The sequence below is a fragment of the Solenopsis invicta genome, chromosome 7 (assembly GCF_016802725.1).
Source record: "Solenopsis invicta isolate M01_SB chromosome 7, UNIL_Sinv_3.0, whole genome shotgun sequence".
Classification (NCBI taxonomy): Eukaryota; Metazoa; Arthropoda; class Insecta; order Hymenoptera; family Formicidae; genus Solenopsis; species Solenopsis invicta.
In genome coordinates this window covers 13,154,293-13,168,610 of record NC_052670.1, presented here as the reverse complement: position 1 = coordinate 13,168,610, position 14,318 = coordinate 13,154,293, and the positions used below count along the sequence as shown (strand labels likewise).

Sequence of the window (14,318 nt, the reverse complement as noted above, 5' to 3'; positions counted from 1 at the left end):
ATTTTGTTTTTCAGAATGTTTTTGTATGTGATTTTTAGAACAAAGCACTTCTTTTTACACTTTTTTTGTAAAATTCCTGAATTTGTAAAAGTCTTGTGGTGTTATGTTTTTGGACATAACTATCATTGAAATTTTTTTCTGGTTACAGATTTGTATTTTATGTGTAGAAAAAAAAACAATTAAAATCCATTAAAACTTGTGGAAAATACAGCTAAAAGACGTCTCGGGTTCAAAATACTCATAAATGTGTATTAGGGTGTCTTATCATAAATGTAGTTGAAATGAGATTAAATAAGTTAATAAGTTAAATTACTTACCAAAGAAATAGAGCTATTTACAGCTGTGAATATTGGATAATTGTATTTAATAAATGTTACGTAAATATGAAGTTTCGTTTTAAATTAATAATGTTTGCTGTTTATTCCAAATTACATTTTTAATATATTAAATATCTTCGACAATCAACAATAAACTTTCTGTTCACACCTGATTGATCAATGGTAAGCGATGAAATATACTATAAGAAGTAATACTTTAATTAGTATGAATATATTTAAATTGAAAACTTAATTATTTAGACATGAAAGTTATTTAAGATTATGTAGAAAGAAAAAATGTAGCAATATTGATTAGCGCAAAATTTATACATATCACTTAATGCAATAAAGTGTTTTAAATAACGTAACATAATCTCTCTTAAAATATCATTGATTTGAATTTTAGGACGTTATTTATACGTTTGCTTCACACACAAATTATTTTAAAATATGTTATAAATGAATAACTTTTTAAAACTACAACATTTAATTTTAAAAATGGTGTATTTAATTTTTAGAATAATTTAATATATACTCATGAAGAAGAGTAATACAATTTAGTATGTAACTTCATGCACTTTTTCTTACTATATTGAAAGAAATTTATTTGATTAAATGAAATCCATTTTAGTTGAATCACAAAATCTGTTATTTGAACATGTCAAAATTCTTTTAACAGTAAACAAGAGAAATCACAACATAATATTACTATAACATAAAAGCACGCAACAAAATATTTGCGTCTAGATTAGTTCTTCTAGGTTTTTTTGACTTCTGCAATATAAATCCCGAAGTCACAGTGTTTATTTTAAAAATACATTATTTATTACGGTTGATTAATTTTGTGTTAATTGTATGTTTTCATTAAATCGAACTAAATAAATGAAATACATCTGATACAATTACAGGAGCTTTATCACTAGTTTTAATTTTGCAGAAAGATAAAAATTAATCATATTTGATATACAGAAATAGGTCATAGTAAAAACACATATTTCGTTCATCCACACAATGACAACTTTAAAAGCCGGATTGTTTAAATGCTATTTAAATGTTATAAACGGCATTTTCTCACTGTTTCAGACGTAACTTTATCACAGGAAACATATCTACTAATAATTGTTAAGTATTATGGTTTATTAGATAGAGATGATATAGTATTTATCCATGATCATTATATCTCTGGAAAAGACATTTAGAAGATACGTCCAATATTGAAAATACTAAATTATCTCCTTTTTTTTATTACAACTTTGAATTCTGAATTTTTGTGTCCAGTATATAGAATCTTATTAAAAATGAAATAACGTTATATTACTTTGTTTCGAAGTATACGCATACATAATGAAGCAACGCAAAGTATGAAATAAACTTTTCACACAAATTCTGCAAATTTATGATACACTGCGATGCGATATTTTCTATCTCCCTTGTTACACCATACGTAAACGATTTTCGTAACTTATTGTACGCGCGTAAAGTTTCTTGACGATATAAGTGGTAATCAACTGGGGATAGCATTCTTAATATTTAATGAGGCGTTTGGGGAGGGTACCGAGTTTCTACTTCTCTATGAAAAGCATGTGAGCTTATTTTACATTACATGGTAAGAAGAACAAGACAGTTTTTTTTACGTTCTCATGGATACTATGGAGTCTTTAGGTTATAAGGGTAATTGAGTATCATATTTTTTACTCATAGATGTTCTATGTGTCTAATAAATTATTATATTAAATTATAATAAATAAATTATTATAATTTTGTTTTCATATTATCCTCAAATTATTACTATATTTTATTATATTCATCTTCGAGTCTGTATATAATTTTTTGTAATTAATTTATGAAAATCTCTTATTAGATTTCGAGTGGGCAATTGAAATACATCGTTTAGGTTTGGAATTTCTAGGCTTGTGGCCTAAAAATGAAGTTGCTATAAAAAGTTTGTGGTCAAAACTTCATGCAAGCATTATTTTAACTTTATTAATATTTGTTTCTAATGTTCCGATGATAAGTGCGGCTATGCAATCTTGGGGCAATATGGTAGTTGTAATAGATATTTTACGTACTGCATTACCTTTGCTAATAGTACCATTCAAATACGTTATCATGCGAGGGAAACGAACAGGTGTGTCAAAATTACTAAAAATAAAATATTTTACATTGTATTCCGTTAAACTTTAATTCATTACAGCTGATTTATCTTTGCAAATATTCTTTATTAAAATTTCAATATTACAATTTCAATATTTATATGGTTCACTTATTGTTAGACATATAGTACATTATCATTATAATACGCCTATAAATATTTTATTATTAGGGCATTTTAAAAATTTAAATTTGTTTATATTTTTAAGTTCTCTTATCAATTATAAATATGATGGCGGAAGATTGGATAGCGTTTAAGTTGGATGCAGAGAGAGCTGTAATGATAAAACAAGCACGAGTTGCTCGATTAAGCATGATTGTTGGTTATGTTATCATAATAATCCCATGTCTCACGATAACTGTTCCCACTTATTTTGGCATTCAAGTACTAAACCTAATGAATGTTACGGGTCGATGCAAATTGTTACCACTACAGACGTATCACTTCTACAATGTAGATAAGAGTCCGCAGTTTGAGTTAACATTTTTTTTTCATGTTCTAACGATCTTTATAGCAGGTTGTGTTTACGCGATTGTGGATATTTTTTTATTATTATTAGTTCTTCATATCTGCGGCCAATTAGAGAACTTTAGATATCGACTAGTTAGTTTAGTCTCATGTGAGGATTTTAACAAAGCATTAAACAATATTGTGACATCCCATTTACGTCTTATCAGGTATTTTATTTTAATAAAAAATAATTACATAAATGTTTTAAAAATTTTCTTTTTTGACACAATCTAAACATTAAAAAAATAAATTTGTACATATTCATAATTTTTTTATATGCTTCAATTTTTTAATATTTTTATAGATTTATCAACAAAATTGAAAATATATATTATTTAATGATGTTGTTAATGGTACTTTATCTTGCAATAATAATTTGTTTAAACAGCTTTCTATTTACTATTGTAAGTAAGTAAAGCATGCATATAAAATTATTTTAATGCATACGTTCGCTTCTACATTTACTTCTATTTTATATGTTTTAGTTACTTCATGAAAGAAAAGTAAATGGCGCTGTTGTTACACAAATACTTTTTTTGATGATTTTTCTTCTTGTTACATTGGCAGGTACTTTTTTATATTGTGTTGCGGGAGAGCTTGTAATGGAACAAGTAAGTTACGTAATAATATACAAATATAAATAAATACAAGCAATGCAAATGTTGTATATTTATATTTAGGAAAAATGATTTTCGTAAACTAGAACATGTTTGACAATTGAAAAATCTTTGTTTAGTGATGTTATCACTTGTTATCAAATTTTATATTTTATTGCTAAAAAAAAACAAATATTGACAATTTATTTTATTATATTGTACATCCTTATATGTTCATAATAGTTTTTGTAACAACATTAATTAAAATAAATTCATTAGTATTAAATAAACTACCTACAAGTTTTTTTAACGAAAGATAAAAGATCAATTAAATGTCTTGAATTTTAATACTTTTTAATAGAAATTATTCACTTTGAAATGACATAGACATTAATGTGTTTTCATATATGTATTTCTCAAGTGCAATGCACTATATCGTGCCTTGTGTGAACTTGAATGGTACAAACTAGAATCAAGAAAGGCAAGAAATCTTATTTTACTAATGATACGAGCCCACAACCCTTGTTGCATCACTGCAGGAAAGATTATTCCATTAACATTGACTACTTTTTGCAGTGTAAGATTATTTAAAATATCAATGTTTTGTTTTAATTTAATTGCTTCTTTATAAGAATATAAAATCTCTCTATTTTAATGCAATCTGTTCACGTGTAAGTAGTTATTTTTAAAATCACCATATCACTACAAAAGTTCTTATAACATGAGGCAAATGAGCATAGTAATGAATTCATTTTGACAGCCGATCCAATGGTTACCGTAACATCTTGTTATTGAATTTTATTTTTATATTAATAATGCATATGTCATGTAAAAATATGTTTCTTATAGAAATAATTTTTTAATAGAAGCGTCACTACGTATTTATATGATAACTCGAATGTCAAGAGATACTTTTGTGATTCCTTCACTTGTCATGTCACTATTCCTGAGCGAGCAAAATGTCAGCTCTGTTATTTGTAAACTTAATAATTTGAACACTGTTAACTATATCATCAAAATTTTCGTATTGAGATTTTTTTCTTAGAATGTTCCAAAAAATCCGTTCTTGAGAGGAAATGCAGAAGTTTTGAATCATCCTTCATATACATATAAATATAATTTTTTCTCCAAATAAAGATGCCCTATCTTTTGCCTTTTTAGTAATTCTTTTAAATAAAAATCATTTAATTTTAGATATTGAAAACATCGTCTGGCTACATGTCTTTCTTACTAACACAACATGGTTAATTCCTAACTACATCTATGGGTGTTTTAGACCCGAACAGTTTAATTTATTGGCATTTCGTACCGTTGGCCTTATGGGATTTTCAATTGTAGATACAAGCACTTTAAATCTTCCTCTATCAATCATCATAAGGTGATGGTTCAATTACATTATATGTTCAAAGAAGACGCTTTAAAAATCTGATTTGGATTATTTGGATCCAAATGATTAATTGGTAAGTTTTTCATATTTAAAATCAAATATTCTAATGAAAAGATGGTTTTATATATAGAAAATGTATTTTCATTTTACAAGTGAGATGATCATTGGCTGCACTTACTTCAAATAATAATTAGAAGTAAAATCGTAAGTAAAAAGTAGCAAAATAATTTCTTTTGAAAATCTTTTTAAACGTCACTTTTTAAATTAATATGATATTATTTTGAATGTTGAGATGTTCTTATTTTTATAACAAAAAAAATATAAATAAATTTACACGTTTTATATTTCTTCTTATACCATTCACTATAATTACATTAATCATAATTAATAGTAACTTCTCACAATTATAAATTCGTATTTTTTATGATAATATTTATGTCAATTAGCATAATCCTGTGCCATAATATTATGTGTATAAAAATATAAAGTATAATATTTTCTATAAATAGTTCTATTTATAGAAAATGTTATACTTTATATTTTTTAGGTGTACGTATGGTATCATTTTTCAAGCTTGTCTCAAAATATTTCAATTTGACCCATTAAAATAATTATACTTCCTGAAACCAAACATACAAATCAAATATTATAACGTACTTTTTTCTTAAATTTTATGATTTTCTTTTTCTAGAACTTTTTTTAAAACTTGATTTTGTTTTTCAGAAATGTTTTTGTAAAAATGTAATTTTTAGAACAAAGCACTTCTTTTTACATTTTTTTTGTAAAATTCTAGAATTTGAAAAAGTCTTGTGGTCTTATGTTTTTGGGCATAACTATTATTGAAATTCTTTTCTGGTTACAGATTTGTATTTTATGTGTAGAAAAAAAAACAATTAAAATCCATTAAAACTTGTGGAAAATACAGCTAAAAGATGTCTCGGGTTCAAAATACTCATAAATGTGTATTAGGGTGTCTTATCATAATTGTAGTTGAAATGTTATTAAATAAGTTAATAAGTTAAATTACTTACCAAAGAAATAGAGCTATTTACAGCTACGTAATTGTGAACATTCGATAATTGTATTTAATATAAATGTTACGTAAATATAAAGTTTCGTTTTAAATTAATAATGTTTACTGTTTATTCCAAATTACATTTTTAATATATTAAATATCTTCGACAACAGACAATAAACTTTCTGTTCACACCTGATTGATCAATGGTAAGCGATGAAATATATTGTACGAAGTAATACTTTAATTAGTATGAATATATTTAAATTGAAAACTTAATTATTTAGACATGAAATTTATTTAAAATTATGTAGAAAGAAAAAATGTAGCAATATTGATTAGTGTAAAATTCATACATGTCACTTAATGCAATAAATTGTTTCAAATAACATAACATAATCTCTCTTAAAATATCAATAATTAGAATTTAATTAGGATGTTATTTATACGTTTGCTTCACACACAAATTATTTTGAAATATGTTATAAATGAATAACTTTTTAAAACTACAACATTTAATTTTAAAAATGGTGTATTTTATTTTTAGAATAATTTAATATATACTCATGAAGAAGAGTAATAGAATTTATTATGTAACTCATGCATTTTTTCTTACTATATTGAAAGAAATTTATTTGATTAAATAAAATCCATTTTAGTTGAATCACAAAATCTGTTATTTGAACATGACAAAATTCTTTTAACAGTAAACAAGAGAAATCACAACATAATATTAATATAACATAAAAGCACGTAACAAAATATTTGCGTGCAGATTAGTTCTAGATTTTCTGACTTCTGCAATATAAATCCCGAAGTCATAGTATTTTTAAAAATACATTATACATTACTTATTCATTACAGTTGATTAATTTTGTGCTCATTGTATTTTTTCATTAAATTAAACTAAATAAAAGAAATGCATCTGATACAATTACAGGATCTTTATTACTAGTTTTAATTTTGCAGAAAGATAAAAATTAATCATATTTGATATACAGAAATAGGTTCTAGTAAAAACACATTATTTCGTTCATCCATCCACAATGACAACTTTAAAAGCCGGATTGTTTAAATGCTATTTAAATGTTATAAACGGCATTTTCTCACTGTTTCTGACGTAACTTCATCACAGGAAACATATCGACTAATAATTGTTAAGTATTATGGTTTATTAGATAGAGATGATATAGTATTTATCCATGATTATTATATCTCTGGAAAAGACATTTAGAAGATACGTACAATATTAAAAACACTAAATTATCTTTTTTTTTTTATTACAACTTTGAATTCTGAATTTTTTTGTCCGGTATATAGAATCTTATTAAAAATGAAATAACGTTATATTACTTTGTTTCGAAGTATACGCATACATAATGAAGCAACGCAAAGTATGAAATAAACTTTTCACACAAATTCTGCAAATTTATGATACACTGCGTTGCAATATTTTCCATCTCTCATTTTTTTTATTAGACCATACGTAAACGGTTTTCAAAACTTATTGTATAGTTTCTTGATGGTACGAGCAATTGTAGTCAATTGGGGATAGCATTTTTAATATTTAATGAGGCATTTGGCGAGGGTTCCAAGTTTTTACTTTTCCATGGAAAGCACGTGCATTTTATACTAGATAGTAGAAAGAACAGTACGTTTCTCTTTATGTTCTCATGGATATTAAGAAGTCTTTAGGTTATAGAGGTACTAATTCTATATCATACATTTTCTTGCTTAATATGTTCTATGTGTTTAATAAATTAATATAATTGTAATTTTTTGAAATTTATCATTATTTTTGAACTTTTACTATATATATAATACTAAATTTTACTGTAATTCATTTTGTAAGTTTATGCAATTTTGTGATTCGGGGGATGATGCCCAGGTTGAGGGAAGAAGCCACTTTGATGATATTATAAATTCATCATAAATCAGAAGTTAGTTATTCTGATTGTACATAAGTGTGTGTTTGACTGTTGGAAAATTATAAATATGAATGAAAATTTTCCACTACTAATAAGAGTTAACAAAGATTTTGTAAGAGTACAAAGAGGTAAGTTGTGAAATATGTTCTTTATAATATTTGATAACGTAATAGATAAGCTCCGTAATTCGAAGCTTATTTTAAAACCAAGTTATTGTTATACAGTTTTGAATCATGTTTCATGGTAATCAGATGGCTGGTATAGATTACATTTTGGAAACATTATATGTACGTGCTGTAGTGACATCTTCTCCTAATATTTTAGGGTAAGATGCTGGTATATACAAACCATAATTTTGCAATCTTGATACATTCGTTAAGATATATGATTTTATGAATTAAAGTTTTAAATGCTTTTCACCCAGCCAGAAATAAAATTAACGTTGATTCAACGTCAAAATCATAAAATCGACGTTGATTTTATTACACAAGTCTACAAATTTTCTTTTAAACCGGAAACGCAATATGTAATCCTGAAGGTTTTTGTCTAAAAGTCTCAACAAGGCTTATTTTGGGCATTTTCAATTAGAATATCATAAACTTTACGTGATGGAAAAAAATGAGATTTAAATTCAGAATGAAAATATCTATGAAAATCACCTATGACATTTTATAAATAGGACAATAAAATAAAAAAAAATTAGACATTGCAAATATGCTCATCACACTTACAAGTCGAACTCAGAGTTATGAACGGGAACGTTGCAGTAATGGACTCTATATTTTTTTTTATATTTTTTAAATTCTTTATTGTTTTGCTTTTATTTTTAATTAATTTTTTTTTATTGTTAATTCTTTTTATCTTTTTTATACTTTTATTCGTAAAAATATTGTATATTACGAATGAGATACTCCGAAGACAGATTTATAAAGCATATCTCAACAAATCGCGCAAATAATTTAATAATGTTTAAAAATTGTTTATAATGCTGGCAACTTGCCATATATTTGTCTTCAACGATTTCGAATTAAAGCATATGTAGAAAATATTGTGTGCGTGTGTGCGAGCGTGCGTGCGTGTGTGCGAACGTGCGTGCGTGCGTGCGTGTGTGCGTGCGTGCTGCGTGCATGCAAGTGTGCGTGCGTGCGTGCGTGCATGCGTGCGTGCGTGTTGCGTGCGTGCGTGCGTGTTGCGTGCGTGCGCGCGTGCGTGCGTGTGTCATCGGCAACAAACGGCAAAATAGCAGCATCAAAGTTGCTTCGTTTTGTCACAAATATGGCAACATGACAACACACACATTGTATGATTTTACAATTATTATGGGAACATAACGATAATAACATTTTCATGCTGACGATTTCAAAGTTGCTAGCAAGTTGTTAGCAAGATAATATCAAAGTTGTTATATTGTGATGGTTAATTTGCCAATAAATGAAAACTCAGTTGCTGCAGTTCTGATAGAGAAATACAGATTATAATACAGTACTATGCCAGCAACAATGCAAATAAGGTGTTATTTAAGTAATATAATTTTAAACATTTCAAATATGTAAAATGTCGTTTATCATAAAATGTTGAATCAGTAAAAGTATGAAATCATAAAAAGTTACTTGCAAAACATTATTCATTTATATTTTATCACTTATTTTTTAATTTTATTAATTTAAATTTGATTGTCTATTGTAGATAAACATGCAAGTTTCTGTTACATCATATTATTTAATTTTATCGGTATACAATCATCGACTAAAGTCGACAGCAAGGAAAGGTTGTTCGTACCAAAGAGGTTAAATACTTGTGGCATCTTCCCTCATAGGAGATGGCATCTTACCAATATATATTGGAAAAAATGCCAAGTTGCAGGACTTAATTCATATTTTTTCCAAAATTGTCAAAATTTTAATTACTTTATTTGTATAAAGAAATAAAGATTTAAATATTATATTAAGTTTTTATTTAGTAGCTTAATTAAGTAGCTTAATTTTATAACATGATAAATTTATTTGAAAAAAATATTTAAGTGTGACGTCTTCCCCAATTTACTTTATTTCTTTATAATTATTTTATGCAAGTTTCTTGTTAGATTTCATGTGGGCAGTTGAAATACATCGTTTGGGTTTCGAAATGATTGGCTTATGGCCTAAAAATAATACAGTCGCTATGAAAAGTTTGTGGTCAAAACTTCATGCAAGCATTATTTTAACTTTATTAATATTTGTTTCTAATGTTCCGATGATAAGTGCGGCTATGCAATCTTGGGGCAATATGGTAGTTGTAATAGATATTTTACGTATTGCATTACCTTTGTTAATAGTACCATTAAAATACGTTATCATGCGATGGAAACAAACAGGTATTCAGAGTTATTTAAAATTAAATATTATGTTCTGTTTAATATTATATTCTGTCACTTGATTAAACTACCCAGTTGATTTATTATTACAAATATATTTTATGTTTCAATACTAGAGACCATCAGTCTTAGAGAAATTTAATACTAGAACGTAGTGATTAATTACTTATTGAATATTCAAAGAGCAGTTTGTGTTTGCTTTTAATATTAAAAATATTAAAAATATTTAAAATAAATAATTAAAATAAAGATTTAATTTTTAATAAAATAATGAAAATAAAGTAATTAAAATAAATAATTAATCAGTATTAAATTGATAAGTGTCTGTAAGATCAGAAAAGATATTCCGATTTATTGTGTGTATAACAATATATGATAAAGTATTAAAATAAATTATAAAATATTTTCATAATTTATTATCTTTTGGTCCAGGATATTTTACAATTAATATTTTTATTAATGGTTTATTTATACACGGTGTAATATATGTATATCATTATAATACGTGTATAAAATGTTCAATATTTTGGCATTTTGACAATATGACTTTTTTATACTATAAAGTTCTCTTGTCGATGGTGAATACGATGGCGGAAGATTGGATGGCATTCAAATCAGATATAGAGAGAGGTGTGATGATAAAACGAGCACAAACTGCTCGATTAATTATGATCGTTGGATATGTTACCTCCATAATCGCAGTAGTCACAGTAGTTACGCTTACTTATTTTGGCAATGAAGTAATGTTTTTAACGAATTTTACAAGTGGAAATAAGGCATTGCTGCTGGATACATATCATTTCTACGATGTAGATAAAAGTCCGCAATTCGAATTGACATTTTTCATACAGACCATAACAATCTTATTATCAATTACAATTTACATGACTGTAGATATTTTTTTATTACTATTGATTCTTCACATTTGTGGTCAGTTAGAGAATTTTAGATATCGACTAGTTAATTTGGTCGCATGCAAAAATTTTAACGAAGCTTTGAACAACATCATAGCATCACATTTAAGACTTATCAGGTATGAATTTTGTAATAATTTTTATAGGAAACAGCATTAGCAATACAACAATTTTGAAAAATTTCTTATTACAAAAAAATTTTTTAATATTTAAGTATTATTTGTTTTTACTACAGACCGTTTTCACAACTTTTGGCTGAAACTTTCAATACTTTTAAAGACATTTATCGAATCATATTTGAAATTTTGTAACACTTATTTCTATACGTCTTGTACGGTTTTCTATGTTTTAATGTGCCAGCTTTTTAAGTATCCTTACTTTTACAGATTTGCAGACAATATTGAAAATACGTACTGTTTGATGATGTTAATATCAATATTTTATTTCACTATAGTATTTTGTCTAAGTGGTTTCCTGTTTACTGTTGTAAGTAAAACAAAAATTTAAGTAAATGTTTTAATTTTAATACATACAAAAGTATTTTACTTATCTTTTTCCATTTTTTTATAACTTATACATTCCAGATACTTAATGAGAAAAAAATGAATGAAGCCATTATTACACAAATTTACTTTTCATCAATTCATCTTTTTATCTTATTGATGAATACTTTAGTCTATTGTAGTGCTGGAGAGCTTGTATTGAAACAAGTAAGTTATACAATCAAGTGAAATAATAATATAATAATGATATAAATTTCGTAAAATTATGATTTATGTTATGATAAAGATAGTAACTTTCATAAATTGTTAAATATATATATATAGTAGAGGAGAAGGGGATACTTTATGATTCTTTCTACATTTATATATTTTATATTAACTTTGCTAATAATCATATTTTAAATAAAAAAAACTTAATAATTACATTCATTGACATTTTATTTAATCAATTCTAGAGGCTCAAAATTATAAAATTATTTACTACTTAAGAAGTTAATTATAATAATGTGAAATTACATATTTGAAAAAAAAACAGAAGTAATAATTTGGTCCCGCCGTGCCCACATAAAGATTTAAAAAATTGATTTTGTTTAAAAAAAGTAAACTGTTTTGTTGTAAAAGTATATATTTATTTATAATAAAAAGAAAACATTATAGAATATATGCAAATGTATACATGTACATTACATAACTTTTTTTCATATATAAACTGTAGGATTGAAAATCTGTATTTCTTTATCAAGCAACAATTTAACGTCGTATGGGTGTTTAAATGACGTTTCGTTCTTTTTGTATGGACATTTATATAAAGTACTGAAGATTATGGAGACGTCTTTTCTAGACTCTATTCACTGTGAGAGAAACCGAACGAAAAATCATCCGTTTCGCGCGAGCTTCGCCTGTAAAAAGGTGGGAAAGCTCCCTTCTCCTCTGCTCGCACAAAGCCGTATAGGATCGTAATGCCTATAAAACCTGGCAATATATTTTGTTTTAAAGTCTCTATTCATCTTTATAATTATGTTTCTATTCGTTGTTATATTTGATATTAGATTACTGAGAAAAAGTATTGAAAATTTGTTTTATTACACATTTGAATACGTTTAGTAGAAACTTTCTGTAATAACATTAATTAAAATGTAAATTTGTTAAATTAAACAAGCTTATAATTTATAAAATCTACTTCAATCATTAATAAAAGTTTAATTAAATTCAATCATTCATTAAAATTTAATTGCATAAAAATTTAATTAAAATTTAATTAAAATATTCTTACTAATATGACATTTCTTAAAATGGAAATCATCGACGTTAATGGAAATCATTCTATACATTTTTTAAGTGCAATGAATTACATCGTGCCGTATGCGATCTTAAATGGTATAAATTGGAATCAAAAAAGGCAAGAAATCTCGTTTTATTAATGATACGAGCCCATCAGCCTTTTCGCATTACTGCAGGAAAAATTATTCCATTAACAATGGCTAGTTTTTGCAGCGTAAGATTATTTAAAATTTTTATTTTTACATCTTGCAGAGCATGCAAGCTTTTAATGTAACCTATACACAGTAAAAAGATTTGAACTAAGTTTAACACATTTCACAAACATAACTATTTTCAGATATTAAAGACATCATCTGGCTACATATCTTTCTTGCTGACAAAACATAGTTGAAGATCACGATAATATAATCTGTTCGTTTTCTATTCTTGAACTTTTTGAACTAATGCAGATTAACAATAAGAGTGAAATAGGTACCTAAATATTTGAAAGTTAGTGAAACCGAAAAGGGACGTCCCAGTATAGTTTAGTGCAAAAATAGGAAGCAATCCTATAAAAAATTTAATACTTAGTTTTTATTTAGGAAACAAATGGATGTTTTCAAAACTTCAAATAAATAATTGAATAACAATTGTATTTAGCAATTGTTATTCAGCAGAAGTAAAGTTTTGTTTTGCTTGTTATTTACACTAAAAAAAAGTCGAAATATTGAGAATCATGTGATTCTCTTTGGTACTTATTAGTTATAAAAAACTTGTGACAAAATGTATATTTCTACGAAATATTCTTTGAAATATATATTTTTATAAAATATACGTATATCTTATCTAGGTAATAACGCAATGTACAAATAAATGGTTTATTTGCTAAAAGTAAATTTATTTTGTTGCATTAAACTAAATAATTTATTAAACGCACTTAAAACTTAATTTTGGGATAAAATGTTTCTTTTCTAAAAATTTTATTCCTAAGAAATAAACCAATTAATAAGAAAAATGAGATATGTTTCACATAAATGTATATTTCAACATCACTAAACCTTTATACAATCAATAAATATCGAAGAAAATTTCACAAGAATATTTGGTTGTCAATATTTTGAACTTTTCTTCGCAGTATGTTGTTCATTGTTAAGTGTTAATTTATTAAGATACTTGAGTTAAATAAGGCCCAGCACTATAATAAGCCAACTTTTAAATTTAACATTTAGGAAACTATTTTACGCCTGTTACTTGTACGTTAAAAAATGTGATGTTATTGAAAATATAAAAAAAGGAGTCTTAAAAATAGTACCAGCAACAACTTTGGTTTTGTTAAGTGCAACAAAAACTTTGTAATGATATGGTTGTATGTGTATGGGTCGT

At 25.9% G+C, this 14,318-nt stretch overlaps 2 protein-coding genes across 6 annotated transcripts; both read left to right on the top strand.

The window, feature by feature from the left end:
• The first annotated feature begins 382 nt into the window (after positions 1–382).
• On the top strand, positions 383–6,091 carry LOC105206771 (odorant receptor 22c). Of its 2 annotated transcripts, XM_026134119.2 has the most exons (9): positions 383–1,988; positions 2,179–2,445; positions 2,678–3,146; positions 3,284–3,383; positions 3,465–3,590; positions 3,997–4,152; positions 4,770–5,035; positions 5,116–5,166; positions 5,825–6,091. In XM_026134119.2, the coding sequence occupies exons 1-7, from the start codon at positions 1,958–1,960 to the stop codon at positions 4,821–4,823; spliced, it is 1,203 nt and encodes a 400-aa protein (XP_025989904.2). In that variant the 5' UTR covers positions 383–1,957; the 3' UTR covers positions 4,824–5,035; positions 5,116–5,166; positions 5,825–6,091. The 2 variants fall into 2 exon arrangements, with proteins under 2 accessions (XP_025989904.2, XP_039307774.1); XM_039451840.1 differs by lacking the exon at positions 3,997–4,152.
• A 3,773-nt stretch (positions 6,092–9,864) lies between these two features.
• Positions 9,865–13,619, top strand: LOC105193969 (odorant receptor 43a). Of its 4 annotated transcripts, none has more exons than XM_011158662.3 (6): positions 9,876–10,258; positions 10,823–11,291; positions 11,559–11,658; positions 11,757–11,882; positions 13,015–13,170; positions 13,294–13,619. In XM_011158662.3, the coding sequence occupies exons 1-6, from the start codon at positions 9,994–9,996 to the stop codon at positions 13,345–13,347; spliced, it is 1,170 nt and encodes a 389-aa protein (XP_011156964.3). In that variant the 5' UTR covers positions 9,876–9,993; the 3' UTR covers positions 13,348–13,619. The 4 variants fall into 4 exon arrangements, with proteins under 4 accessions (XP_039307758.1, XP_039307756.1, XP_011156964.3 ...); XM_039451823.1 differs by having other exon boundaries at positions 9,886–10,258; positions 10,691–11,291; XM_039451824.1 differs by having other exon boundaries at positions 9,865–10,258; positions 13,015–13,619.
• The last annotated feature ends 699 nt before the right edge of the window (positions 13,620–14,318 follow it).

Coding starts and splice junctions, on each gene's coding strand:
- LOC105206771 (XM_026134119.2), top strand. CDS start 1,958: ATGGATACTATGGAGTCTTTAGGTTATAAGG. Junction 1,989..2,178: donor GGAGTCTTTAGGTTATAAGG/GTAATTGAGTAT, acceptor ATCTCTTATTAG/ATTTCGAGTGGGCAATTGAA. Junction 3,147..3,283: donor TCCCATTTACGTCTTATCAG/GTATTTTATTTT, acceptor ATATTTTTATAG/ATTTATCAACAAAATTGAAA.
- LOC105193969 (XM_039451822.1), top strand. CDS start 9,994: ATGTGGGCAGTTGAAATACATCGTTTGGGTTTCGAAATGATTGGCTTA. Junction 10,259..10,690: donor CATGCGATGGAAACAAACAG/GTATTCAGAGTT, acceptor CTTTTGGTCCAG/GATATTTTACAATTAATATT. Junction 11,659..11,756: donor GTGGTTTCCTGTTTACTGTT/GTAAGTAAAACA, acceptor TATACATTCCAG/ATACTTAATGAGAAAAAAAT.